Here is a 27,784-nt window from a genome sequence, read left to right as displayed (position 1 = left end):
GTCCTGGATGTTGGCCCGCAGGCCTCTTCCTTGTAGCCCCAAGCATGTTTCCCAGATCCTATGACCCCGGTTCTCTAACTTCTGGCCTGACCGGGGACTCTGGCCAAGGACAGTGCAGGAAGGTGGAAGGAAGAGGAAGCCATGAGCCCAGCAGCAGGCCTCATGTAGCAACCAAGTGGGCAACGCACTAGGTGAAGGCCCGTGTGGTGGGCAGGTACTGTGGGTCCCATCCCCGAGGCCTCCCTCCCTCTCTCTCCCGCCCTCCCCCTGGACCAGATGGAGCATTTCTCTGGGACACAACACCATCTCTCCACCCTGCTGGCGCTGCTGTGCCACTTTTCATACGCAGACTCCTGCAGTCCCCTGCGTGCATGTGCGCGCGCGCGCGCGCACGCACGCACGCACACACACACACACACACACACACACACACACACACACAGATGTGCGCACGCACACGTGCACAGCCTCATTAGCAGGTGGCAATCTGGAGGCCTGTCTCATGTCCACTGTTAAGCCCTAGTGCTGCAGGTATTCAAGAGGGGACTCAGAGCCGGGGCCTGGAAGCCTGTCCACAGCGGACCAGAGGCTGCTCTGCCCTCAGGAGAGGCACCGGGACGGTAGCCCAGAAATGAAACAAACACACAAGGACATATGCTTTGAATATTAAAATATATTTACATACACAGCTTTAACGGAGGACACATAGAAACACGCAGTCCAGGGGCTGACCGCTCATTGCTGGGTGCAAGACTCTGCCCTGGCTGGAGTTTGCCCTGACAAACACCACATGGCCAGGTAGAGACAAACCCCATAAGCAGAGAGACGGAAACATTTATGCAGCTGTTCTCCATAGCCCAGCTGAGGACAAGTGACAGCGAGCCCAAACACATCGAGTGGTCTGACAAGACTCGGCCACCCTGGGCCAGCCCCAGGTCAAGAGGGACCCAGTGTTGTGTCCTTTGTCCCTTCTCCTTCCTGCTTTGAGGCTCTGGCACCCCCTGCCCCCAGAATCCACCGTGAGCTTTTTCATGGGTCTTCAGCTCGTCCAGGTGAGGCGGGACAGGACGGGAGGCACAGGGCTCTGTTCTCAGGCGATGTGGAGGGGCTGCCGTGTCCCCAGGCTGCGTGGGTCAGACGTGGCTCTGCAGCTGCAGGTCTGTGGGGCTGTCAGAGGCTGAGGACTGGCTGGGCAGGGAGGTGTCCGGGCCATCTGAGGAACCCGACGGGGACTTGTACAAGAAATAGGCAGTGGCGAAGAAGAGGAAGCCGAGCACCTGGGGAGACAGAAGCTGCCAGGCCCCACCCCACGCCTAGGACAGACCCCTCAAGAGGGAAGACATGGCACGGGCTCCCCACAGGCCCGGCCTCATGGATGCCACCCTTATCTGAACTACAGGGCCACGTGGATGGCATCATATCAAATCATCAGTGCAGATATTACTGGCTGCATGTGGGACACACCCATGTCTGCTCACCAGGCAGATTGCTGGCTGCACATGTCCACCCAAGTCTAAACACAGGTGGAAGGCAAGGCAGCAGAAAACCCATGTGCCGGCCCCAGCCCCTGGGAAGGGAAACGGGGCTTGTGCAGAGGTCCTTGTGGACCTGAAGATGCGGCTGCTGTGGGTGGACTACCCTCAACCCATAGTCCTTCCAGAGAGGGGACTGCGCTCTGCCACACCCATAACCTGGCTGTGCTCCAGGGCAGCTCCACATCCGGGCCTTGGTGTCTGTGCTGGCAGCCAGGAGCCACGCCACCCGGCTGGGTGTGCACACCCAGGGCTGAGCCCTGTACTTTCTGGGGGACCCCTGGTGGCTATCCGGGGAGGCCACACTCAGGAGAGGTTTCTACCAGCTGTGCAGTGACCCAAGGCTGAGGAATCTGGGGAGTCTATCTGCACCTGTTTCTTTTTTTTTTTTTTTGCCAGTCCTGGGCTTGAGCTCAGGGCCTAAGCAATGTCCTTGGACTTTCTCAAGGCTAGAGCTCTACCACTTGAGCCTCAGCACCACTTCTGGCTTTTTTCTATGTATATGGTACCAAGGAATTGAACCCGGGTCTTCATGCATGCTAGGCAAGCACTTTAACCACTAGGCCAAACTCCCGGCCTGCACTGCTTCTTAAATTACCACCCATGCAAGCTCCTTAGAGCCACAGCCTGGGCCCTGCCCAACTGCCATCTTGGGAAGAGCAGAGGCTGGTTCCTGGGAAGGGCTTGTCTTTAAACCTCCCCTCCTCCACCCCGCCCAGCAGTGCTCCGGGGCCACAGCCACCCCTTCTCTAATCCCCAATGGGCTGTGCCCCTACGGAGGAAGGGGCCTGGGGGTTCTGGCAGCTCCCAGCTCATGTGCTTTTTCTGTGTTAGTGGGGAGGGGGCCGTGCATACTGCCGTGCATGCAGCCCACGCCACGCTATGACAGGGAGTTTCTTGCAGGAGCTAAATGAGGAGGTCGAACTGAGAGGCCCCAGAATGTCAACACACACACAGGGCCAGGCCTGCAGGACAGTGACATTTCCAGGGGCCCCAGCAGGGCTGCGCCTCCTCCCTGGAGCACTCTGGACCTCTCCAGGGCCTTCCAGCAGCCAGGGCCAGCCGCCATGTAGGAATGGCAGTGCCGCAGGCAAGGAGAGCGAGCTGCTCCCAGGGCCCAGTGAGCCTCGGGTCCCTTTGCAGAGTCTATGCTTACAAGGGTGGGGAGAACGTCCCCTCGCAGACCAAGCCCAGATGCATACATGGCGCTTGGCTGGACCCAGAGCCTCCGAGCCCTGAGCGCTGCAGAGGAACGCGCAGCACCTTACCTTGTAGGCGAGCCCCGAGGTGAGCATGTACCGGCTCATGGCCGCGTTCTGGTACACGAAACAGGAGCCCTGGTGGCCACACTGGTCTTGCCACAGCAGGCAGGCCTTGTCAATCACCCAGCCGAAGGCGATGGGTCCCGGGATGCTGCCTGTGGGGAGAGGCTCACTCAGAGATGGGGCAGGCAGTGGAGGAACGCAGACATGTGGGCTCTGAGCAAGATGGCATGGCCACCTGGGGGCCACAGGGAAAGAAACACTCTAGGCCAAGAAACAGCAACGAGCTCTGCTTGTGGGCAGCTAGGGAGCAGGGCCCTGCCCAGGGTGGGGGAGGCACAGCCTCAGGCTGGCACACACAGGGCTTGGTGGGAAGACGCCTCAGGCTCCTCGTGCAGAGAAGGGGCCACCGGTGTGTGCATGGCCTCTTCACACGGCACAGTACCTAGCGTTCTAACTACGATCCACTGGATCCCCAGGGCGAAGGATCTCTGCTGGTCACAGACACACCTGTAAGGGAACAGCGGCCTCAGGACTGGGAAGTGTGGCTGCACACCAAGCCACCCCCTGACCCCTGGCCAGCAAGGGTCCTGGCTAAGCCACCTCCCCAGGAGGCCAGCACCCTGCCAGAGGTCAGTCAGCGTTGGCTGCCACGGGGGATGGGCCCAGGGAGAGTCCACGCGCCAGTCTGCAGAGCGCCACCTGCTGGTGCTGGGAGAGAAGGTGCTTACCGTAGCGTGGCCGTCAGCGCAGGAATGCTGCTGAGGAATGTAAAGATAATTATAACAAACACCAGAACCAGGAAGAGGGGCCTTCTCTGACAGGCTGAGCTGCATTTCCCTGCCGTAGCTTGGCCAAAACCAGAGGAAACATTCGAAGGGACACAGCTACAGTCTCGGTACACCTGGGGAGCCCAACAACAGCGCGGGTCACAGAAGGCCCGGCTTCCTGTCCCAGCTGAGCAGGGGCCGGGGCAGTGACCACACTCACCATCTGGCCTTGTGGGCCTGTGCCACTGGCCTCAGTGCAGCCCGCGTGGCAGGGGGAGTAGTACAGGAGGCCGTCCGAGCCACACACAGGGCTGTAGTGCTCAGGCTGGCATCCACAGGCATCATTGCATCCAGATGTGAGGTTCAGGCGACCCTCCTGCCAGAGGCTGCAGGGAGATGAGAGGCTGGATGTGAGGCCAGGACCAGGTTCCATCCCGACCCGGCCGACATCTGGGGTCTGCAGATACGCCAAGCCTGAACCAGCCAATCGAGGCCCACTGGGTTCCTAACTCTGGGAGCAGCCAGGGCAGCTTGCAGCCCCTGGTTCTCCCTAGCTGGTTTGTTTGGCTTGATGTTTTTGTGTCCATGGAAATGCAAGCACATTGTCTGAGGGCTCAGTCAGGAGAAGGCCAGCAGACACCTGCAACCCAGCCCATCCCAGTCATGCGGCCCCCCACCCCCAGCAGATTGTGCTGTGCCTGTTGTCCCCCCCACCATCCCTGGTGCCCTCACCCCCCCACTGTGGAGACACACACACATGACGTGCTGTGCCCACCTCAGCCCGAGGACCCTGTGCTGGGGCTAAGGATGGGCAGGGCTGTGACTCCAGGTGGCAAGGCGGGGACGGAGCAGGGAGCTGTGAAGGGTCAGCGTGGTGTCAGCGGGTGTGCAGGCCCTCGGGGTCCTCCCTGCTCATATGCTGCTGCAGCGACCAGAGCGTGACGGTGCCCCTCGCCCCGCCCCCCCCACAGCGCCCCCGCTCACCTCCCGTGGTAGCCGGCCGTCACGCCGGCCATGGGCACGTTCCCACAGTGTGTGAGGAAGATGAAGAAGGCCAGCAGGCTGGTCAGGGTGCAGAGCAGGCAGAACCTGATGATCCCAGGGCCGCGGAGCTTGAACCTGTTCACGAGGAAGCCGCCCAGGAGTGTGCCGCCGCCCCCTGCTGGCACCACGAGGTACCCTGGGGAGGGAGGGGGCTGTCAGCGCTGGGGGGCACTGAGCTGGGTCCTGTGGCCTCCCGAGCCATGGTCAGCCCCGAGCCTAATCATTCAAACAGCACTGCAGGGGCCTCTACCCAACGGTCACTCGGAGGAGGTCTAGAGGCCAGGAGGCCAGAGGACAGGGACAGCTGACCACAGGCTGGACTGTGGGAGTCCAGGGCCTCACTGCGGGGTGACTGGGGAGCCTCGGGATACCGGCTGTCCAGAGTCTGCAGACAGCCAGACCCAAGCCCTTTCCGCAACGCAGCAGGACACGTGTCCCAGGGGAATTGGCCGGCCACCGCCCGCCCTGCCGAGCACCCACGACGCCGTCTTCTCACCAAACAGGGTGGCGGCCTCCGAGGCACTCATGCTGAACTGGGCCTCCAGGAACTTGGGGCCGAACGTGGACATGCCGGCGATGAGGGTGGCCTCTGTGGCGCCTGCCAGGCAGAGCAGGACGAACGTGGGGTTCCTCAGGAGAAGCCAGATGGAGCTGAGAGGGACAGAGTGGGAAGAAGAAGCAGAGGTAAAACAGCTTTGCGAGGCTGCTGCCTCTGCTGCCTCTCCTTTTGAGCATCAAGGGACCAATCCTGAGAGTGCGGGGAGGGGGGGCAGAGCAGCGCAGCCCCCCAGCTAGGCAGCCCCCCGGGTGGCACAGCAGCTCAGCGGAGGCACCATGACTTCCATGAGGCTGGATAGCCACGGCAGCTCTCAAACTGGGACACACAGGGGACTCAGCCCCCTGGGAACGGGGCCAGGGCAGAGCCTAGCAAGTGAATCCACAAGTGACTGCCACTGCCTGGTCCTGGGTACAGAGATACCTAAATGACCCAGGGGCTGCACCAGCCACGCCCACGGGCTCATCTTCCACCGCAGGCACGGCGTGGCAGACCGGGCTACCTCCTGACCCAAACACAAGTCATGTAGCAGCACTCAGGCCTCCCCTGAGACCCAGCTCGCAGCCCAACAGGCTCACTCCACCTTCACCACCAATCAACCATCTCCTTTATTTGTACGTTGGTCACCGGGCTTGAACCAGGCCTGGGCTGTTCTGCTCAAGGTTAGCACTCTACCACTCTGAGCTACCATACCAGAAAACTTCCGGTTTTCTGATAGTTAAGAGGAGGTAAGAATCTCATAAGCTAGGTGCTAGTGGCTCCCGCCTATAATCCTAGCTACTCAGGACGCTGAGATCAGAGGATCATGGTTCAAAGCCAGCCCGGGCAGAATAGCCTGTGAGACTTTTATCTTTAATTAACTGCCAGAAAACCAGAAGTGACATTGTGGCTCAAAGTGGTAGCATGCTAGCCTTCAGCAAGAAGAGCTCAGGGACAAGAGCTCAGGCCCAGAGCTCAAGCCCCACGACTGACCAAAAAACAAAAAAAAGAAAAAAGAGAAGTCTCGGGTCCCATCCGGGGAGCCTGGAGCAGCTTTGCTCACATTTGCTGCTGTACTAGGCGCCGCTCCTGCACCTCCAGCTTAGCAAGCAGGGGGTGCTGGTGTGTGTGTCTGCTCCTGGCTCTGCCAAATCGGCCAAGCCTCCTCTCTGACATGGACAGTGGCCTCTCTTCCCTCTCCATCGCCTCCACCTCCGTGGGGAGAAAGCTGCAGTTCTCCAGGTGCTCAGGGACATGCTTTCCATTGTGAGGGTGAGGGAGGAAACTCAGGCCAGCCGCTCTGGAGCCCCTGCAGGTCTGAAGGCCTGGCCAGGTGTTCAACCAAGCCCAGCAGTGCTCATAAAGTCACTCCCGGTCCTGTCCTGATTCTAACGTTGAGTTGCAAAGCTTTTCCCCCCATCCTCCTGGGATTTGGGGATTTGAACTTAGGGCCTGGTACTGGCGAGGCAGCCTTTCTAACACCTGAATCACTTACTCCCCCGTCCCTGCCTCCCAGCCCACCGACAAAGAGAAGGAAGAGAAACCCAGAGGCCCAAGGGCCGTGGTCTACAAGGCCCTGGAGGGCTCACGGAACCCCGTTCACGGGGCCTGCACCCCACCACTCAGCAGGGCCTTACAGGGGCAGGTCTCTGACAGTTTTCCCAAAGGCGGGGTTGCTGGCAGCCTTGTGGCCGTTGTCTTTCAGATGGTGCATCTCGGCCGCTCTCAGGACCACACAGCGCTGGCTGCCTAGGACAGAGCCGGCAGGTTACCAGAAGGCCAAGGCCTCAGGGGCCAGTCCTCCCACCAGCTCCATGCCCCTGCTCCCCGGGCAGGGCCCAACATCGCATCACATACTCCCGGCGGCCTGAGCTGGAGGAAGCAGGACCTGAGACTCACAGGGCACAGTGGGCAAAAGACTGCGATGGCAGCCAGAGGCCCACAGGGGACCACAGGAGGGGGGTGAAGAGGCAAGCCTGGCCTGGTCCAGGTGGGGACAACAGCATGGGGAAGGTTGCCTCTGCCTTGTCCACTCCAGGATCATTCCTTCCAAGGGCAAAGACGCTGCCTCTACCTCACAGGTAGAGATGGCCAAAAGGAAAGGGACAGGGCAAAAAGGGCCTGTCCCGTGTCCTGGAGGGGATGCCTGGGCTGGAGCAGGGGCCTACCTGGCAGCTGCCGAGGGTAGCCGAGGATAGGGATGGTAATGAGGAAAGCCACAGTCCCGGCACCAAGGAAGCCGGCCCACCAGGCTCCCACCCACAGTGGGCTGTCAGTGGTCAGTTCCGTCCTGCAGGGAAAGACAATGGCCCGAAGTCATTCCTGGCCCACCGGGGTCCCTCTTGGCGACATGAAGTGGGGTGGCTGACTGGCTCCTCCCCTGAGCAGACTTTGAGGTCCCTCTGCACAGGGCTGTCAGCCCACGCCGCCCTGCTAACCAGAGCAAGGTTCCTGACTCTGATAACCCAGGAGGGGGAGTCTGACCTGGGGAAGCTACTGCTTCCCAGGCCCCAGACTGAGAGTTTGGTGGGCGGAGCCTAGAAGGGGAGGCATTCCAAGCAGCAGCAGGTGCTCCTCTCCCCACCAGTGCCAGGGAACAGGTGGTGTCCCCAGGGCAATGGAACTTGGGGACAAAGGGCTCAGCTGGCCCTGGCTGAGTGCCCCGCAGAGGGACCATTAGGCCTGTGACTGCAATCTGTGCATGGGTGAGCACCCAAGTGGAAAGAAAAGAAGGGGAAAACCACCAGGAAGGCAGAGGCCAATCAGGCTGTGACTTCTGGGTGGTCGTAAGGAAGGAGAAGGAGGAGGAGGAAGAGGAGAGGGAGGAGGAGGGCCAGTGCTGGCAGGCAGGATGAGAGCACAGAGAGGGACGGGGAAGTGCAGGACGTCCAGCCAGGACAGGACAGCAGCCAGGTGGCAGCACCAGATCCCTGCTCTGGGCTCGCAGGGAATGGCTGCAGCTGCTCCCACCCCATGGCCAGGAATGCACTCTGCCTCCCCTGTGTAGAAAGTGGGCCCAGAGCCAGAGCCCAAGAGGGCACACACAGCGCGCGAAGCGTCCAGACCCGGGGACACGAGCCCCAACCTACCTCCAGGCTCTGCACAGAATACGCACACTTGACCCCACATTATCAACCCAGGGCCAGAGGTGGCTTTTGTGAGAGGGCAGAGACGGGGGCGCCATCTGCAGAGAGAGTCCCAAGGTGTAGCGGTGCCCAAGACACAGAGGGCCATCAGGAAAACCTGAGCAAGAGCTGGCCCTCCTCGTGCAGGACAAGGCCTGCAGGTCCGCAGTCAGCAAGGACCTCCTTCCCTCCCTCGCCCCTGCTCCACCTCTCTCCTGTGCCCCCTCCCGTCCTCTCCCCCTCACCGTCTCGGGCCCTCCCTCTCGTCCTTGCTATTTCACTCTCCTGCCTGCACTTCCCAAATGATCACCACAAACAGAAGACAAGGAAATGAAAGGGAAGAATCTCCACTGGCAGTAGGAAGGGGGCTGTCAGCTCCCGTGGGGAGCGCTGGAAACCGCAGCTACAAAGCACTTGGGCCTGAGCCTCTCCTCACCCCCAACCCCAGCTGGGCTCCTAAGGCCACCCACCCACCCACTGACCTGAGGTGCCCTTCCCAAGGCCAGCCCTGATTCCTCCTGCTCCAGCCAGCGGCACCGCATGCCGAGCGCCCCGCTGGGTCAGAGCCACTTCTTGAAGGGACTGCAAAGCCCAGGCACTGACGTGGACAGACACACAAGCCACAGTCACTCACCGCTGGCCCATTTCTGTGTAAATGTTCAGCATGGCGCCTCCGATTAGGTAGCCGGCTGCAGGGCCAAGGATGGCAGCTGTGTAGAAGATGGCTAGAAGGCAAGCAGAGGCACACAGCCATCATTCTCACCTGGGGCCTCCTGGAGAAGCCCCGCCATGGCCCTCCAGGTCTGGCTACCTGCAGGACATCTAGTATCCACTTAGGTAGACAGGGGAGGTGGGACTGTGCCTCTCTCCCTGGCTCCTGCACTCTCTCCCTTGCCTGAGGACCCAGCGCCTGTGTGAGTCCCCCACGGCAGGGCCACGTCCCCTGCGGGGTCCTGCTTGAATTCCCTACACTGTGGAGCTTGGTGGGGCTTCACGGAGAAGGCAGCACCACCAAAGACATCCTTTGGCACTCAGATGAACCCATGGCTGGCCTGCCATCTCAGGGAGGAGCTCGGGAGGCCATGTGAATAGAACAAAGAGTCGTACCACACCAGATGCAGGCAGGCACAGGCTTGGTGCCAGCCGCTGCTGTAATACCCCTGCTGCTCACATCTGCCCGCCAGCCTGCCTACCTGCCCTGCCTGCCCCGCTCACCAATATAGATGGGTGAGTAGCTGGACTTGACATTCTCATCCAGGTAGGTGACACCCAGCGTGTAGAGCGGCGTGGCGCCCGCCCCGTGCAGGAACTGGCCCAGCATGAAGACCAGGCGGTAGCTGGAGAGGCTGGAGGCGCGGTCCGAACACGCCACGCTCTGGTTGGCCCGGCAAGTCCCCACGCCCTTGTCCACCTCCACCACGTAGCGGCCGGCCATGAAGTGTGGCAGTGTGAACACCAGCGAGCCGGCACCCAGGACCAGCACGCCCCAGCCCAGCCAGCGCGGCTTGTGCCCGCTGCCTCCAAAGTAGCTGACGAAGGTGAGGCAGAGGCAGGCTGCGATGTCATAGGAGCTGGCAATCAGCCCGCTCTCGTAGCTGTGCAGGTCAAAGCGCCGCTCGATGGAGGTGATGACGGTGTTGATGAAGCCGTTCACCGTCATCCCTTGCAGGAAGGAGGCGGCACACAGGAAGAAGAGGAAGCCCTTGGGCGTGTTGAAGGCCTGCAGGCAGCGCGGGGTGAAAGTCTTCCAGCCACACAGCGTGCCCTGGGTCCCGGGGGACGAGTACCGCACCTCGCCGCGTCCCTGGGCGCCATGCTTCTCGGCCAGGGGCTGGCACAGGGGCTGGCTGCAGGAGTCCAGGGGACTGTGGCTGGAGCGCAGGGAGGCTGGCGATCCCCTGCTGTCAGGCGGGCTGTGGCCGCACCCGTTCTCCGTGGCCAAGGGCTCCGTGAAGAGGAGCGGGGGCACGGACAGGAGGTGTTGGTCGCCCATCAAGTGCTGGGGCATCTCTGGGGTGGTGGCGGCAGCAACGGTGGCTTGGCAGGGTGGGAGATGCAATAGGAGAGGCCAAGAGGAGTCAGCTGGCCCGGGTACTCTGCGAGAAGAAGGTCTGGTTGGGGACCCCATGCCTGGCCCTGGCCCTGCGCCCACCTAAGCCCTGGCACGGAGCTTCCCACACTGTGAAGCCATCACTGCGGCGGTCCTGCTGTGGGTGGCCGCAGTCTGCACAGACACCGCACTCCCGTGGCCGTCAGGTCTGAGGGAAGAAGAGCTCAGGAGCCCAGGGAGGACAGAGCTATTGGGTGGACGGCCGTCAGGCAGGGTGGAGTCAGACACCACTGCGCTGCGCTGGGCCCGATCACCCTGACCTGCACTGTCCCCCACAGCTGTGCTCTGCACGTGCCGGGCAAGCACCCGAGAGTCTCCACTGGGGTGGACCTCACCCAGCCTGGACCTTCCCTGAGGACCAGCCCGCCACTGGCTAGCTCACCACCCCCATAGGAGAAGGCACTTTGTTTCAGGATTTAGAGGATGTGGAAAGTGGGGAGGGGGGAAGAAGTCTCCCAGAGCCCCCATGAGGCATTTGCACTGTGACAGGCCCCCCTCACCCCCTCTCAGTTCCAAGGACCAAGTTCCTGCTTGGCTTGAGGTGGGGCCAGCTTGGGCGGGGGAGTGGGGGTAGGGGTGGGGGTGGCGGGAGGGCCTGGCTCAGCCTCTCCTCTGCCCATTCTCCAGGAACCAGGCTGTGTGGGTGACAAGTGCGCTGGAGCGGGGCTGTCTCCTCCAGGGCCTTCCCACACTATTTTTAGAGGTGCCTGAACCAGGTATCAGATTCTTCTAGGCCAGAGGCTTCCTATGAACTCACGTGGTAACTATTCTGTATCTTCCCAAGCCAAGAGTGAGTTTTCCACCAGAAACAGACCAGGACCGTCCTGGCAGGGGCCCCCGTGATAAGCCGAGCCACGCCCACCTCAGACAGTCACTGATGAAAAGAGGACATGGAAGGGCCCTGGTCCCATCTGATCAACAGTGAAATGTGGGTACAGGTACGCTGGAGAGGAACATGACAGGTGCCTCCAGGGTGAGGGGACAAACAGGTCCTCACAGCCCGAGGGGCCACCCTGGGACCACTTGGGTCCTGGGCCTCCAGACTCCATCCTGTCAGGGTCTTTACTATGTCCCCTGCCCAGGGAACCCAGGGACTTCATCCACAGAGGTGACAGCCCTGGGGAGGGCCAGACAGGACCAACAGGCTATAGGGCCAATGGCTACAGGCCGGGATGGGTCTGCAGGCCAAGCACCAGCACCAGGATGCCCTTTGCTGACAATCCCAACACTTGGGAACAGCAAAGTGCTGACTTATCTGTAAAGGTACAACTGAAAGGTTGTTTCGCTCTCCTGACATCCTAAGGTGGGAAGCCCTCCCAGGATGGGGAGGGGCAGTGAGTTTTGAAGAAGCCCACTGAGGGTAGCTGGTGTGATCTTAATAACCCCAGCACATCCAATGCCACCTGGGTACCAGATGCCATTCTAGGCTGGTATGGGTACAGGAAGGGGCCCAGAGTAATGTATCCAAGGCCACACACCCAGCCAGTGGCAGTTCAGACCAGCTCATCCAGAGTCCGGTGAGTGAGCGATGGATGTAGACTGAGCAAACTGGGCCAGAGCCTTACCCATGACTCTGAGTCCCCTCTGGAACCAGTGCTCAGCAGAGGTGGGAATGGCAGAAGCCCCATCACAGCCACACTCTGGCCCAGGACCCTGACTGGGTTTATTTCTAGGGCACCTGGGAGGAACAGACGACTGGTAGATGTGAAACGACATCAAAGCTTCCAAAGAAACCAAACGGGGCCAGGCTTCACAGGCACAGAGCAGACCAGCAGGTGAGCCTGTGTCCACATGCCATGCTCAGCACACACACAAGGCAACTGCTTGAGCCACAGCGGGATGGGCAGAAGGCGGAAACACAGGGCCCAGGCAGGTCAGGGCTGGCACAGCAAAGCCAGGCCACACATCTGTCTCAAAACTCAGGTTCTGACATAAAGAACCACCTCAGGGAGCTGGGGAGCATGGAGAAAGGCTCAAGGTGGGGACCAGAGACCAGCCTGCCATTCTGCAATCCAGCAGCAGTTCTGGCCCAGGCCTTGGGTGTGCCTCATGCTCCCTGGGCTCCCGCCACCCTGGCCTTAGGATCACCCACTGGAGGCAACTTAGATGGAAGAGGCTTGCACAGGGTGTGGCAGAATCTGATTGTTAAGCTTTCACAATCAGCAAGGCAACAGAACGGACTTCCTACTTGAAAACTCAAAAAAGCCATCGGTAAAGAACTCTGGAGACTCCAAATCTGTGGTTATTTCACCTGAACTAAGAGCACTAATCCAGGTCTATGAAGCTCAAGCTAAAATTAAGCTCATCACTTACATTTAAGTCAGCAATTTAAAATCCTACTTTAACTAGGAAGCAGGCAGTCTTTCAATGTCCACCCGCCTGGCCAGGGGAAGGTTTCAGCAGCCAGGCCAGCTGCCCAGAGCTGCCATGCCTGCTGCCCATTCCTTGGAAGCAGAAGCAGGAAGATTACAAGTTGGAAGCCAGACTGGACTACAATAGCAAGACCCTGTCTCAAAAGACAAACAGGGGGGGAAGGGAAATGGGGACCATGACATGTGAAAGGGTATCAATGTGTGGGAATTAAGGCACCATCTATCTGGCAAATATCATGTAACCCTTCTATTAATTACAATAAAAAATCTATTAAAAAAAAAGACAAACAGGAAGTGGGGCTGGTGACTCTGCCATCATCCTCATCCTAGCTACACCGGAGCCTGAGATGTACAGATCAAGGCTTATCATCAGTTCTGGGCAAGAAGGTCCATGAGCCTGTTATTTCCAATGAACCACCAAAGAGCTGGAAGTGGACTGTGGCTCAAGTGGTGGAGTTCTAACCTTGAGCAAAAACGCTAAGGGACAAAGCCCAGGACCTGAGTTCAAGCCCCAGTAGACAGACAGACAGACATGCATGCACACATACAAAATAGAAGTGGGGGGCAGGCAGGAGCTTGGACTAGTGGTTAAAGTGCTTGCCTAGCATGCATGAAGACCTGGGTTCAACTCCTTGGTACCACATACATAGAAAAAAGCCAGAAGTGGTGCTGTGGCTCAAATAGAGCTCTAGCCTTGAGAAAGTCCAAGGACAGTGCTCAGGCCCTGAGTTCAAGGCCTGGGACTGGGAAAAGGTGGGGGGGGAGGGCTGCTGCACCAGATGGCCCCTCTGTGTTCCTTGGGGAGAGTTCAGACGATGGTGGCAGGACCTGGACTGTGCAGTCAGCTTCCCCCAGGTGTTTGGCCACCCCACCAGCACTAGTGTGCTGGTCCCACGGGACCTTCCTTGCTCTAGGTAACGAGCATCCTCTAGTGAGGGTGGTGGCATATTCTCTATGATGCCGTGCCAGTGGGAAGGGAGGCCAGCTCCTTCTAGTCACCGGGGCTGAAGTGCAAGTGAAGCAGGCAAATCCCTCGTGCCACTGGGGATCTCCCACAGGCCTGTCGGCAGGGTCACCGCGGTGGGCGGAGTGAGGAAGCAGGGACACCCAGACTGCACTGGCCAACTGTGGCCCTGCTGTCCTCAGCCCTGAGCATCAGTGTGGGCTTTGCCTCAGGGAAGAAGCCCCCGCTCCTGGGGGACGGGTGTCGCCTGGTCATCTGGGCATGGTCCACACAGAACGGGAAGGATAAGGTCAGCCTTCCTGGCACTGTTCACTGCAGACTGGCCTGATCTGGACTACAAGCAGCTGTGGCACACAGGTGGACTGGCAGACGCTCAGCCAGCCTCTACTCCTAGTCTCTGGGGGCAGCGCTGCTGAGGTGTGGCCATTTTGAAAGGTGGGACAATTGTGTGCTGCCCCAAGTTGGGCTCCTGAAGCCTAGGACCCTGAGCACTGCCTGGAGATGAGGCCCTCATCCTGCCACTGACCCCACCCTGGAGGCCTCCTTGTGCCCACCTGCATGCCCTCCCAGGCCAGTGCCTGGGGCATCTGCTCACCTCAGGGCCTCTCTGCTCCCAGTGGTGTCACACCCTTCAACCAGAGAGCACATCTGCAACCAGGAGAGGCTGCCGGGCACCAACTGGGCAGTGTTTTCAGCCTGAGAAGGCACAGTGTCCTTTACAGAGTGGACACTCCCCCACAGCTCTCTGAAGGCTCCACGGGACAGCCAGCAGGGTGGAAAAGGCCCCAGGGATTAGGCCTAGCCGATTAGAGCTGGGATGAGCTGAGGACATGTGCCCTGTGGAGGGAGGAAGGGAGGGAGGGAGGGTGTGCATGTGTGTGTGTGCACATGTGCTCTGTGCACATTCCACCTGTGTCCTTTGTCACTGGGACTCCAGTACCCTTCAGGTCCCCCACATTCTGTCTTGAGAGCAATAGGCACTGACTTTTTTGTCTGTGCCCCAGACCATCTGTCAGGGTCTTTATGGGAAGAATTCCCCTAGCCCATGCCCACTTCTTTGTAGGAGCCCAGATGACAATGGCCTTTGATGGTTGTCTACCACCTAGTCCTTAAAGGATGAGGCCTTTGGTTTATATACTGGTTGGGCTGGCTCAAATGGTAGAGTGCTGCTTTGAGCAAAAAGCTCAGAGACAGTGCCCAGGCCCTGAGTTCAAGGCCGGGACCACGGTGGGTGGGGGAGATGCTAAGGCAGCTTCCATAGCTCGGTTGGCACACGTGGTGACTACATGAAGGTACAGGAAGCCAACTGCTTTGCATGGAGGTTGACAGTGAAAAGCTGAGCGCCTGGGTGTGGGGCACTGGAAAGACCTGCCCCCAAGCTTGGTTCTTTCTATTTGTCTCACCTGCTCCCACCTATTCCCGCCTGCCTCACCAGCTCTTATCTAGGGGCCAGGGGAGAGGGAGGCATGTGCATTTTCCTTCTCTTCCTCCTTTGCCATTTAAAGCAAATTGGTGAAACAGAGGAAGGCAGAGATTACCAGGCAGGTGCTCAAACCCTGGGCAGGTCGTGGGCCTTTCTGATAGGCTATGGTGCCACGAATCTTTATGGGCCCTGGGGCTGCTGGGGTGGGATGCTCAGAAGCTGAAGCCTGGCTCTACCAGGTCTTCCTCCAAGTCTTTATGCCTGTTCCCAGATCATGGGAGTTGGAGACGCAGCGGCTTGCTCTGCCCTCACACCTGCTCTGTCGCTGGCTATGGGTGAGCAAACGTGGAAGTCACGGTCATGACCTGCTTCCTGTCGGACGTGGCCCTGTTACAACACAATGGACTTTACCTGCCTCCATCCAGATGAGGAAACCCAATTGGCACAGCTAGCCAGGACCTCCAGGAGGCCTCTGGGATGCAGAGCCTAATATCCCTCCCAGAAACTGGGGAGGGGGGCAGGTAGACCCCAAGACTTAAAAGCAGAGGCCCCAAGCACGCAGGGGTGAGGAGTAGAGCTGACCAATGCAGTCTGTGGCTTAGATCAGAGCGGTGATCTGCCCCCCCCTTAAAACAACAAAATAAACTAGCCATATTAAAACGTCACTAAGAAAAGGCAAGTCTGGGAGGGAGAGATTCAGATGGAGACTCAGAAGGGTGGGGAAGGCACACGGGGAGCCCCAGCTCTCCAGGGAGAGGGGGCTGCCAGCTTGGCAGCCTCAGCAGCCCCACCCCACGCCGCCTCCCTGCGTCTGGGCCACCTCGTGAATGGCTTTTACAAAAGGCAAAGGGTTTGAAAAGGCCTCCACCCTCCCCTAGATATGTGGTCCAAGATTCAAATCAGATGTGATGCTGGTGGGAAGGAGGCCAAGATATGGCTGTCCAGGGGAAAGGAGGTGCGAGGTACAGCCCGTAACCCAGCAGGGAGCGCAGAGGGGAGAATGCCCCCAGCCACACTACCTGCCCGAGCTCTGCGGCCACCTTGGCAGCACCACGGGCCAGGACTGTGACCCAGGTCCATGGCCTGGGCAGCAAGGCTCAGACCCCTTCCCCACAAACATAGCCGAAGGTCTCAGGCAAAGCAGGTGATGAGGGCCTGAGAAAAATCCCCTTCCAGCAAGCAACCATCAGCGTGGCATCCTGGAGGCCAGAGGTCATATGACTCAGGAAGGAATTTAAAGTGTTTTTTTGTTTTGTTTTGTTTATGGAACTGGGGTCTGAATTCCGGTCTTGCTCTTATTAGTCAGGTGCTCCACCACTTGGGCCACATCCCAGTACTTTCGTATTTTAGTGTCCAGGTAGGGTCTCAGAGCACAATCCTCCTACCAAAGCCTCCCTTGCAGTGTAGGTCAGAGGACACCGCACCACCGCTGTCCTATTAAGATCTTATTTTCTTTGTAATTTTTGTAACTATAAATGTTATCCAGCCTGGCCTTGAATCTGATTCTCCTACTCACCTGAGCAGCAGGCAGACTCCACCCCAGCTCAGCAGAGGATCGGTGCACACCCATTGGATACAGCCTTGAGGCCAGAAGGCAGGCGGGTGTGGCTCTCAGCCCTCCAATCCTGGCACCCCAGGCCTCCCAGGGCTCTGATCCCTCCACTGGCTGAGTTCAGAGGCTGACTCTCTGGTCAGTGGAGGAGAACACAAAGCCAGTCACCTAGATCAAGAACACTGGAGCCATAGCACTAAGCTCCACATGCTCGCTAGACTTCACAGTGAAGTGAGAAAACCTTTGCAGCTGTGAATAAGGCAAACTTTGTGCCCTAACAGGGTGATGGGCCAAGCTGGGTGCTAAAGACAGCTGTCCGCAGTGTCCTTGTCCTGGGGCCCTGGTCCCAAGCCTAGGTCATCCTGCCCATCCAGTGGTGGGGACTCGCTCAGAGCAGCCTCAAGTGCCACACCCAGTGATCCACCAGGAGGAAAGGAAGTAGCCGGAAGGAATTTTCCAGGTGGTTCCTGCTAGCCTGGCCAGGTACACAAACCAGAGGTCTCACTCCAGGACAGGCTAGCAACAGGCAATACCACAGGCCCTGCCCTGGTGATCCATCCAAGCACCCCAAACACCTCGCCAAACGCCGGATCCCTTTCCTTCTCCTGTCCTTCTAGGTTCCCCTCCTTGGGGAGGGAGTGGTAACAAAGCTAAAGCCTAAAAGTGGCTCCAGGCAACCTTCTCCCTCACTTCTAGCTGTGCCATCTTGGGCAAGCCACAAAGGGCCCGGGATGCCCTGGTGTCCCAAACTGTTCCTCGGTGTGTTGGTGAGAACGTGGGCAAGGCTACGGGCACCCGCCAGAAAACCACTCCCGCTACCCTGGTTATAAGGACTGTTAAGGTTCACACTGGATCTGGTGTGAGGGCTCTCACTTGACATCCCAACAACATGGAGGTTCTCACTGGAAAATAACTAACGCTGAAAGGGGCTCACGTGGTAGACAGATCGAGTGCTTGCCTAGAATTCCAGCTTCAATACTGGGGGGTGGAGGAGGCGGAGGGGGAGGGTCACAGCTGACCCGGCAGACGCCCAGAGGGCCTGCCCGGTCCCCGGGTCCCCGGGTCCCCGGGCCTCCCGGGAAGCAGGCCCCCTGCGCTCCCGACAGGACGGGCGCCGAGCTCCCCACTCGCCGCGCGCGGATGGGGCGCTCCAGGTCGAGGTAAAGCACCGCAGCCCGGCGGTGTCCCCGGGCCGCTCCGCGCCGCCGGGAGTCCGGGGCACCCGGCGGGCCTCCCCGCCCCGGGGCCGGAGCATTTCCTCCTTGACTCAGCAGCGCAGCGGCCGCATCCGCGCAGGTGGGGCCCGCGGCCACTCCGTCGAGCCGGCTGGCGCCTCGGGGCCGGCCCCACCTCCCGCTTCCGAGACGCGGGACTCGAGCGTGGCGCGTCCCGCTCCCCTACCCCGGCCGCCGCCACCCCGGCGGAGCGCTCGGGCTCCGGGCCGGGGCCAGCCCGCCGCCCGCCGGGCATCCCATCCCGCGCCGCGCCGCGCCGGCGGCCCCCGCCCGGCCCCGGACACCTGCGGGCTCCCGCCCGAGCCGGCCGAGCGCGGCGCCCGCCCGCCGCGCACTCACCTTCCTCAGGCGCCGCCCGCCGCACTGCGCTCCGCGCGCCGCACTCTCGGCCCGCGCGCCGCCCGCTCCGGCTTCATTCATCGCCAGGCCCCGCCCCCGCCCCGAGGCCGCGCCCCCGCCCGCCGGCCAATGGCCGCGCGGTCCGGGCGGGGCCGGGCCCCCGGGCTGTCAGCGGCGGGAACGCGCGGGGCGGGGCCAGGCGCGGGGGCGGGGCCTGGCCTCTGCAGGGGACCAATGGCGGCGCGGTCCAGGTGTCGAGGGCGGGGCCTGGCGTGGGGATGGGGCGGGAGCCGGGACCGGAACCTGGTCCCGCCGGGCCCGGCGCCCGCAGCCACGCGGGGCCCTGGGCGCGCGCCGGGTTGCGGCGTGGAGGCCTGCTCCGGGCCCCGCAGAAACGAGCTCGGGCCGGTGCAGGGGTCGGGGCGATGGAGGGGAGCGGGAGAAAGTAGGGGTTCCCGTTCCGAGGGCGGCCGCGGCGCGGGTTCCAGCCCGCCGGGCGCGTCCGGAGCCCGTCCGGGGCGCGCCCGGGAGCTGGGCGGGCGGGCGCCCGGCTTGGGGCAGCCACCGCGCCCGCTGCCGGTACGGCCCGCTGCCGACGCGCGCGTGGGCTGACCCCTCGGCTTCCTCATCGAAAGCGCGTCCCCGCCGCCACCGCGCCTCCACGTTCCTCCCCCGGGGCTCCATGAATGCCTCTAAAAGGAAGCCTCCCAAAGCCACCCGGTGTGAGCCGGGTCCCGAGGCGCCGCGGCTGAGGAAGTAGCCCTTGCCACCTCTGCCCGGGCGTGGAAGCAGAGGGAAGAAGGCCGGAGCTTGGCACTGCTGTGACCACAGCAGACCACGAAAACCCTGCACCGGGCAGACACAGGGCTGGACTGCCATTCCCAAAGTGTAAGTTTGAATGTGCTCCCTGAAAGAGCTACCACGCAACGTTTTCCTTTAGACGACGACTCCTGTATTTTACAGAAAGGATTAGTTTATTTAAAAAAAAGGAATTGTGTCAGTTTTCATAGGGAAGTAATAAAAATAGGCAAAATGAAGTGGCATTAATACTAGCCAAATGGCCCTATCTGTGAAGACTCCAAACCTCAGCCTTCGTCAGGCCCCGCCAGTAATGCAACATAATCTTTAGAAGTCACCTTCTAAAGGTAAGTCTGGGTAAACATTCAGGGCTGTGAAGACAAAGCACAGGTCCTGTGTAATTCTAGCTGTTCAAGAGGCTGAGATTTGAGGATCCAGATCTAAAGCCGGCCCAGGTAGGAAAGTTCAAGAGACTTTTATCTCGAGTTAACCACCCAAAGCCAGAAGTAGAGGTATGGCTCAAGTGGTAGACCTCCATCCTTGAGCCGAAAAAGAAAAAGCTAAGGGACCATGCTTAGGTTCATAGGCACCACCCCTATGAACACACAAAATGCAGACTCTGTCCTGCTCTCAAAGGCCTTGCATTGTGTTTAGGGACCTCAGGTCCCCCAGGTACCTGAGTGTCCAGAGACCTAAACTTAGGCCACAACCTGGGCAACCTGCCCACAGGACTGTGCCTGCGGGTTCCGGGGCACAGACAGACCTGGCAGTGTGAGGACCACGGTGCCTCCTTGAAGAGCGGCTACCCTTTGTCTTGCCAGGGAAGAAGGAAGAGGCTCACAAAAGGTCAGCCACAGGGCACCGCGGTGCCTTGGAACAAGGCAGCCAGATTGGATCGTGGGCCCTAGAACATTCTGAACTAATAAGTTCTATCCTGCTGTCGGCGCCGCCAGTGGCGGCAGGGGTTTTTGAAGAGAAAATAATTAAAGGAAAACTAACCCAGGCCACTGGTTCCCCTGTGGGCTTTGGGAGATGTTTCTCTGGGAACTGGGGGCTTTGGAAGGCTGAGCAGATGTTGATGGCCTTATGTCCAGTTCCTGTCCCCTGACCTTGTGCTCATAGACATCCCCAAAGAATAAAAAATGGTCACTTTAAGGTTACAGGTGTTCCCCAACCCCCCACAGACTTCACTGCCTTAGGATAATGCCACTGCCAGGAAAACTCCTCTCCAGACCAAAAAGAGAAATGGGAGGGCGTGCCTCAGCCCAGTCTAGCCCGCAGAAATCCACACGGACTCTACCATTGAGGCTTTATTGGAGAATGGTTGGACTTCAGTTGTTGAAAACTGCTTTGCTGTTCCTGGGCTGGCTAGCATAAAACACTATGCGGTCCTAATGGCAATTGGGTTGCAAAATTATTTTTAAAATGTATGTATGTGGATGGCAAAGTCCTAGGCTCAACCAGACCCCGAGGCTCCAGAGAAAGTTACTTTAAAGAACTTGACATTAGGATGTCACTGTTTGGCGTGTGAGGAGGAGGAGGGTTGCAGGATCAGGGCCAAGGTCAGAGTAGGCACATGTGATTTGTTAGACTTGCTAGGTCAGAGTCATCTGTTCTCTGCCGTCTTGGTCCCTGGAGCCACACCTTTGCGTCTGGTTTTGTTTTTGTTTTTTTTTTTTTTTTTTTTGGTTAGCTGGAGATAAGAGTCTCTTGGGTTTGGGTTTGTGTGAACTGGCACTGAATCGCTGTCCTCAGTAGTTGCCTTTGGAGTAACTGGGATTAGAGGTGTTCATGAGGGATGCCTGCAGCCCTTGAGATGGCCCTGCTTCTTCAGAGTTAGGACTGCTGAGTAAGGATAGACCATAGGTGGCTGTGAGAGTCTTTGGCAGCAACATTCTATTTTCTGTCCTCAAAATCCTAATTCTATCCTATACCCCTTTGCAGCGGGTGCATCCCAGAGGCTCTGCTCATATTTTCTCAGCTTCCCGAGGCCTTTCTCCTGTTCTCCTCATAGGCCCCTATGGCCCTGGGCACACCCAAGCCCTCTGTTGCAGCCCTGGGCATGCGGTGCTCTGCTGAACCACTGATGGACGTGAGCAGAGACTGGCCCTGGGCAGTTCTGTGCAATGCTGTCAGTGGGTCCTGGTGACCCTGACCGGTATGATCGGCCCACTCCCAGCTCTGCGACTCCTAGGGCAAGCTGACACATTGACACAGTGTCAGCTCCATTAGAAGCTCTGCTGCCCTACAAAGCAGCGTCCAGCGACTCAGGCTCCAGCATACTGGGCTGGCTGGTGGGCTGGGCCCAAGTAAATCACCAAACTTAACGTGCCACCCATACTACCCTGTGTGGGTGATAGGGAACTTGTACCTGGGAAAACAGACTGCCAGGGTTAAGTATGGAGTCCAGCTATGTCATCAGCATAGCTGGGGCTTTAGCACTGGGCAGGTGGCTACCTGCAGTCTGTGATGTCTGCAGGACTCACAGCTAGCTTATGTGCTATCATGATCGCCTGCTGTGCTCGAGCCCTGGGGGTCTGATGCTGAAGATTAGGCTTGGGGAAGAGAGTTAGGAGCCGAGCTTCCCTAGCTGGTTTGACAGCTCCAACACAGGGCTCTGGGCTACTTGGGGAGCCTGAAGCTTCCAAGCCAAGGACTGGGCTGCAGAGGCATTTCATCATTGCTTCCTGCTTGTGCCTACGAGCTCCCTGGGCTAACAGATCTGTGGCTGTGGCTTTATGGAACTACAGGAGTCACACAGGCACCTGGCCCTACAGAGCCCTCGCCAGCTGCTCCTGCTCCGGGCTGTGCTGGCAGAGTACTAGCCCTGCCCCTCCCCAGGGCCTTGGCTGTTCTCCCCGAGGCCCGTTTGTTTCATTCCTGACCCACTTGTGTGGTCTTTGCCTGCTTTTACAGAGGCAAATGTCCTTGCCAGCTAGAGGTGATCAGGAGCTGCCGAGGCCTGCCCAGCCTGGACAGCGGGCTGGGGATGGGCGGGTGGGGAGGCTGTGGCAGGGAGCTCACACCAGGAGGCTTCCATGTTAGGTGAGCTGTTGCCTCTGCTTCCACTAAGCATGCAGCTCCAGCCGGCCATGTGGCCCCGGGTTCTTGTCAGGCCCTGTCGAGCCTCGTCCTTGTCTGCCTACCTGTAGTTGCCTTGGGACCTACAAGTTTATACTGAGTCCCAGATGCTGAGGTGTGTGTGTGTGTGTGTGTGTGTGTGTGTGTGTGTGTGTGTGTGTGTGTGTGTGTGTGTGTATTCAGCGGCAAGCACCTAAATTACCTCCAACTATTTAAAGCCATTAGAACATTTCTTCACACCTCGCAGGCTGCTCCCTGCCTCTGAGGCCTCCCTGAGCCGTCTCCTCACCCACTGCTGCCTGCCCAAGTAGACTGGAGGAGTTGCCCCAGACCCCTTGTTTCCACCACCCCCCCACACACATACCTCCCAGACAGTGTGGGGTACAGTCAGCTCTGCCCATTAGGAGCTTCGTGGTTCTGTGCAGAGCTGGCTGGCTCAGCCAGATGGAGGGGGTTGGGGGCTTCTGGGAAAACTTGGGAGCATGCACACGGGAGAACCTGCTGTTCTCTGAGATTCCTTTCTGACAAGTGTGTCTTGTCTTCAGAGCCCTGGGGTTCTGGAGGATCGTGGCTAAACCTGTGCTAGGTCATACCCAGGGGACCAGGTAAAGAATGAAACTATCTGAACCTTCTTGAAGACAAGGGAATTATTAGAACTCCTGTTAGCTGCAAACCAGCTTGGGCTTCCCCTTTAGGAGACTAAGAATTTTTGATTTCCTGCCCAGGGTAGAAATATGATTTTCTAGCTCGCTGAGTGGCCCGGATGGTCCAGCAGGGATTTGGAGATTCAGAAGGGATTTGGAGGCTGGCTCAACTTCCGGTTTCCAGAGCGTCTGGGGTGGCTCAGGGGCTTTGCCGGGGCCTGGGGTGGGGTGGGGTGGGGAGTGGGAATGGAGGCCGGGCCTCCTCTGGGAACTCAGCATAAACATGACCAGCATCTGTGTCCATCTCTTTGTCATCTCCCCAGGCTGTTCTTTCTCCTAGGCTGAGGCATCTGAGGACACTGCACGCGGAGGCACCTTCCATGTCTGCATGCTCTCCTTCCCTCTGCACAGCCTTCCCTACCCACCCCTACCTCTTCAGATGACGTGCACCCCAGCCTCATCCCCAGCTCCTGCCAGGTTTGAACTCAGGGCCTTGTGCTCTGCCTCCCAAGCCATGTCTCCAGCCCCTTCCCAGCATTTCTATCCCCTCTGCCTGTCTCTTCTCCACCCACTGCATCCAGTGTCTGTCTCCTGGCCCTGTCTACTAGCCTGAAGCCCACTCTCCATGAAGCAGCAAAGCCAAGGTGCTCTGGAGACTGTGCTGATCATTACTATCTCTGGGTGAGGCCTAAGGCCTGCACTCTCCAAGGGTCACTGGCCTCCCCTGCTGTCCAGGTCCCAGTGTGTTCCCTCTTGGCCTGAGCACAGCGTCCTACAGGCTTGTCCTGTCTGCGCAGGCTTGGCTCACCTGTGAGTCTCTGCTTCACAGTCTGTCCTCTTCACTATGTCTTCACCAGGGCTCCTGGAAGAGACCCCAGATTGTTCTGAGACCTCACTTCCTGTCTCCCTCCTCTGAGGGTTGAGCTCTGAGCGACCTGCCTTTAGCAGCTTTTCCTCCACCTGTAAGGCCGCCACCAGCCTGCTCGCTCTGCTCACCTCTGTCTGTTTCTGTCCCAGACTGTCTCTTTGCCGGAGCCAGCCAGCAGCGAACCGGGATTCCTGACCTTGGGGGTGAAGACTGGGAAAAGAAGAAGACAAAAAAAGATGGGGTCGGGAGAACTACAGCCCAAGTCAGCAGCCCAAAACTCTAGCTTAAGGCGAGTTTAAGGCTATAGTCTAGGGGGAGGGAAACGGGTACCAAGACATGTGAAAGGGTATCAATGTATGTGAATTAATGCACCTTCTATCTGGCAAATATCATGTAACCCTTTTACTAATTACAATAAAAAAAAAAATCAAAAAAAAAAAAAAAAGGCTATAGTCTACGGCCGTGAGCTTAAGACTGTAGCCTAGTTTATTTCAAGTTCCAACCTTAAATACCTTTCTTAAAACCAGGACATAGCCTGGGGTTACATTTGTATAAAACAGCGATCAAGTCCCAAATGAGTTAATGAGAAGCGATCAGGTCCCAAATGGGTTAAATGAGAAGCGATTGACACAGCCCAAAATCATAACAGCTTACGTCCTTGTGTACTCAATTGTGCAGGTCCCAACATCTCTTTTATACTCCTGGTCTCAAAAATTTTTGTTTAGTGCAAAAGCCACATTAGAACAATCTAGGGAATTTTTAGAGGAAAGAACTTTGCTTCCAGCAAAAGGAACGCAGGGTCTTAGTGAGAAGGGACCTCCCTCCGGTAGACTTTTCTACATTTTCCTCATTGTTGTGTCCTCATCACAGTCCTCTCACTGATGGCAGTGACCCTCTAATGGTCCTGTGTGCACACACACTCCACTGTCGTTTCTGTGTGGTCTGTTTGGTCTGTGCAGAATCTATCTGCTCCAGCATTCTGTCCATATCTTAAGAAGTGCCCCATAGGCTCAGGAAGGAGCTAGCAGGGGTGGTATCAGCAAAAGGTGGGTGGGAGCACCCCCAGAGAGGATAACCTGGCTCTACTGCACTCTCCACTCACACTGGGGGTACATGGAGTTAGAGCGGGGAGCAGCTGAATAATTCACAGCCCAGAGGTGTGGTTATTGAGGGAGCACAATAACAGCCTGACGAAGAACCAGTGGAGCCAGCATCCTAGTGCCTGTTTTAAGAAGGGCAAGGGGCACCCCCAGCAGGCACATGCTACGGACTGAACACCTGCCATGGACAATCACACCGCAATCCCTGCCCCCAAAATGCACTTGGCTCACACCTGTCATCCTAGCTATTCAGGAGGCTGAGATCTGAGGATCACAGTTCAAAGCTAGCCTAGGCAGGAAAATTCATGAGACTCTTAGCTCCAATTGACCACCAAAAAGGCAGAGGTGGAGCTGTGGCTCAAGTGGTAGAGCACAAGCCTTGAGTGAAAAAGTTGAGATAGTGCCCAGAGCCTAAGTTCAAGCCCCAGGACCAACGCACACACACTTCACTTGGAGAGAAAGAGCATCTCTTAGGGTGGCTTCCTTCCAAGGCAGGGGCTGCTGTCCGTAAGTGCCGTGGTCAGTGCAGACACCTCCCAGGTCAGACTCCAGCCACGGAGGGGATCTCCTGGGCTCCTCCCAGAGCCTTGGAAGGAGGGCCCCAGCTCCCTGGTACCCATCTGCTCCTGCTCTTTCCAGATGTGACCTGCTCCCTACCTCCCCCGCCCCCCCCCCCCAGCTCCCGTGCAGGCCTTCTCACTCCACAGCCCTTTATGCGCTTCCTCTGGCTCCTTTCCAGTCCCCTTCCCCTGGACCTGTCCAGATTTGCATCCACGGGGGCCACTGCCTATTCTCCCTGAACCCCAGGCCTAGAAGCCTAGCCTCGAAACTGGGGGGCAAGACAACCTGGCATCTTCCGGTGGAGGGCACATACCTCCCAGGAGACGGGCCACCCACAGGGCACAGCAGGTGATGGTGGGAGGCAGGAGAGAGCTGGCGGGGCAGATGGGGCCTGGGAGTTCACAGCTGGTTTCTTATGCCAAGCCTGCCCACTTGGCTCTTGGCAGTTCCCCATTTCCCCCACTGAAACCTGGGCCCACAGCATCTCCCTCCAAGCCCAGACCCTCTTCCCTGGCGGGATCCCCAGAAATACTGAGGGGAGAGAGCTGTGGCTGCTCTCCTTTATTCCTTGCTGTGGGTATTTCCTGGGCATTCTCTCCTTTGAGGCTCCCTGCTAGGGTGAACCCAGAGGTTCAGGCTAGACCTACCTCATGTTCCCACCCAGGCATGAGGCTCTCCCCAGCCCGATACTCTGGGGAGAGTATTGCCTCCCTCCAGCCCTTAGCCAACTTCTTTAATTCTAAAAGTAGCGTATAGAGAATAGTATGGGTCAATATGATGTTTTGATATACGCCTCTGCACACGTCGTAAAGTGATTAAAACAAGGCAATTCCTGTGTCTGTAAATTCAGGTTCTTTGTAGCAGGTAAGAAATCTAAAATCAACTTTGTTTCCAAGAATCAGCCACCTTGTTACTGCCGGCTGATAGGTACTGATGTGTGCAACAGAACTTGCACATCAGGTGCTTGAACACAGGGCTTTGAGCTTGTCGGGCAGGGGCTCTTGCCACTGAGCCACAAGTTCCTCATGTTATAACTGAAATCTTGTAGCCTGTGACCAATGCCTCCCCTCCAAGTTCTCTGTGGAAACCGCCACACTATGGTTTTCATGACTTTGGCTTTTTAGACTTTTCACTTTCATCATTCCTATAGTTTTTCTCTTTCTGCATCTGCCTCAACCACTCAGTGCAGCGCCCTCCAGATCCTCTGATGTCACTACAAAGGGCAGGATTCCCTTTTTGGAGCTGAATAATATGCTACTTTTTCTTGACCAGCTCCTTTCTTGGTGGACCTAAAAGATTCCATTTCTTAGCAACTGCAGATAGTGTAGGCAAGCAAGTTCTCTCGAACATGCAGACTTTGCTTCCTGTGCAGACATCCCCAGAAGTGGAGTGCAGGGTTGCGCGTGCAAAGATTGTTCTATACAGGGGGCCACGAGCGTGGCTTAGTAGTTGAGTGCTTGCCTAGCATGTATGAAATCCTGGGTTCAGTTCCTCAGTACCACATACACAGAAGAGGCTGGAAGTAGAGTGGTAGCCCACTAGACGAATTCCAAGGACAGTGCCCAAGCCCTGAGTTCAAAAAGAAAAAGAAACTGTCCTGTGCTTCACCCCAGGCCCTCCACAGTGCTTTGCATGGTGGAGGTACAGATTTGCATCCCACCAATAACCAGCCATGAGAGTGAGTACTGCACAGTCGTGCTCCTGGGAAAACCCAGCTGCACACCTTGTTTGTAGAAGGACTTTGAAAAAATGTGTCTGCTGTGGGTGGGACCGTGTCAGCAGCGCCGTGAGCACTGTGAGTGAGCAGACCTGGCCCGATTATTGGCATGGAGAGATGAGTGCCTGCTGTGTGACCTAGGACAAATGGCTCAGCTTCCCTGAGCCTCAGGATTTTCATCCTAGAGTTACGGTAGTAAGAACACCAACCTCCTAGGGCCAACCAAATGAGACTCGGTGGCCTCCCCTGGTGGCTGTCCATGCTGAGGGACAGCAGACTGGCTGTGCACTGTGGCCTGGGCCCTGGAGATGTGGCCTTCCTCCAGAACTTGGGGAACATGGGTCCCACAGAAAAGTGGATGCATGTGGCACACAGCCAGGCTGACCTCCTGTCTTCTGCAGTGGTCACCTGTGCTTGGCCCTAAATGGCTGAAAAGCTGCCATCAGCCAGCTGGGCCCAGGGGGGCTCCAGACCACAGGTTTCACGCCTGGCTGAGTCACCAGGGCCTGGGGCTCAGGCCTGTGTAACCAGTGCCTGCTGACTGGTGGCTCACAGCTGGTTGCATCCATCAGGGAAATGGAAAAACCCTGGGAGTGTTCTGAGCCCTCATTAACGCTGCCTCTGAACACCCCAAACTCCATAATTCCCTTTCCTCCTCACCACTTTTCTGGTGACGAAAGTAAAGGTTCAGGAGTGTTCCTGCTCCTGTGGCTGTCAGCCACTTCCTGGGGGTCTGCTGCTGCTGCTGCTGG

General features: G+C 58.2%; 1 protein-coding gene and 1 long non-coding RNA gene across 2 annotated transcripts; one reads left to right on the top strand and one right to left on the bottom strand.

The window, feature by feature from the left end:
• Positions 1-691: 691 nt before the first annotated feature.
• Positions 692-10,276, bottom strand: Slco4a1 (solute carrier organic anion transporter family member 4A1). Its single transcript, XM_090352905.1, has 11 exons — positions 9,484-10,276; positions 8,903-8,993; positions 7,312-7,433; positions 6,781-6,892; positions 5,105-5,259; positions 4,549-4,744; positions 3,785-3,950; positions 3,526-3,698; positions 3,240-3,304; positions 2,801-2,949; positions 692-1,277 (listed from the first exon to the last, which is right to left on the bottom strand). The coding sequence occupies exons 1-11, from the start codon at positions 10,274-10,276 to the stop codon at positions 1,134-1,136; spliced, it is 2,166 nt and encodes a 721-aa protein (XP_090209031.1). The 3' UTR covers positions 692-1,133.
• Positions 10,277-18,946: 8,670 nt separating this feature from the next.
• Positions 18,947-23,962, top strand: LOC150050687 (uncharacterized). The gene is made up of 3 exons (XR_016538741.1): positions 18,947-19,151; positions 23,127-23,263; positions 23,804-23,962. It is a non-coding gene; the product is annotated as an uncharacterized LOC150050687 (long non-coding RNA).
• The last annotated feature ends 3,822 nt before the right edge of the window (positions 23,963-27,784 follow it).

This window comes from Megascapheus bottae, chromosome 18 (genome assembly GCF_031878675.1).
Source record: "Megascapheus bottae isolate mThoBot1 chromosome 18, mThoBot2.hap1, whole genome shotgun sequence".
NCBI classification, from domain to species: domain Eukaryota; kingdom Metazoa; phylum Chordata; class Mammalia; order Rodentia; family Geomyidae; genus Megascapheus; species Megascapheus bottae.
The sequence above is the reverse complement of the archived record's forward strand: the minus strand, read 5'-3'. Positions and strand labels throughout refer to the sequence as shown.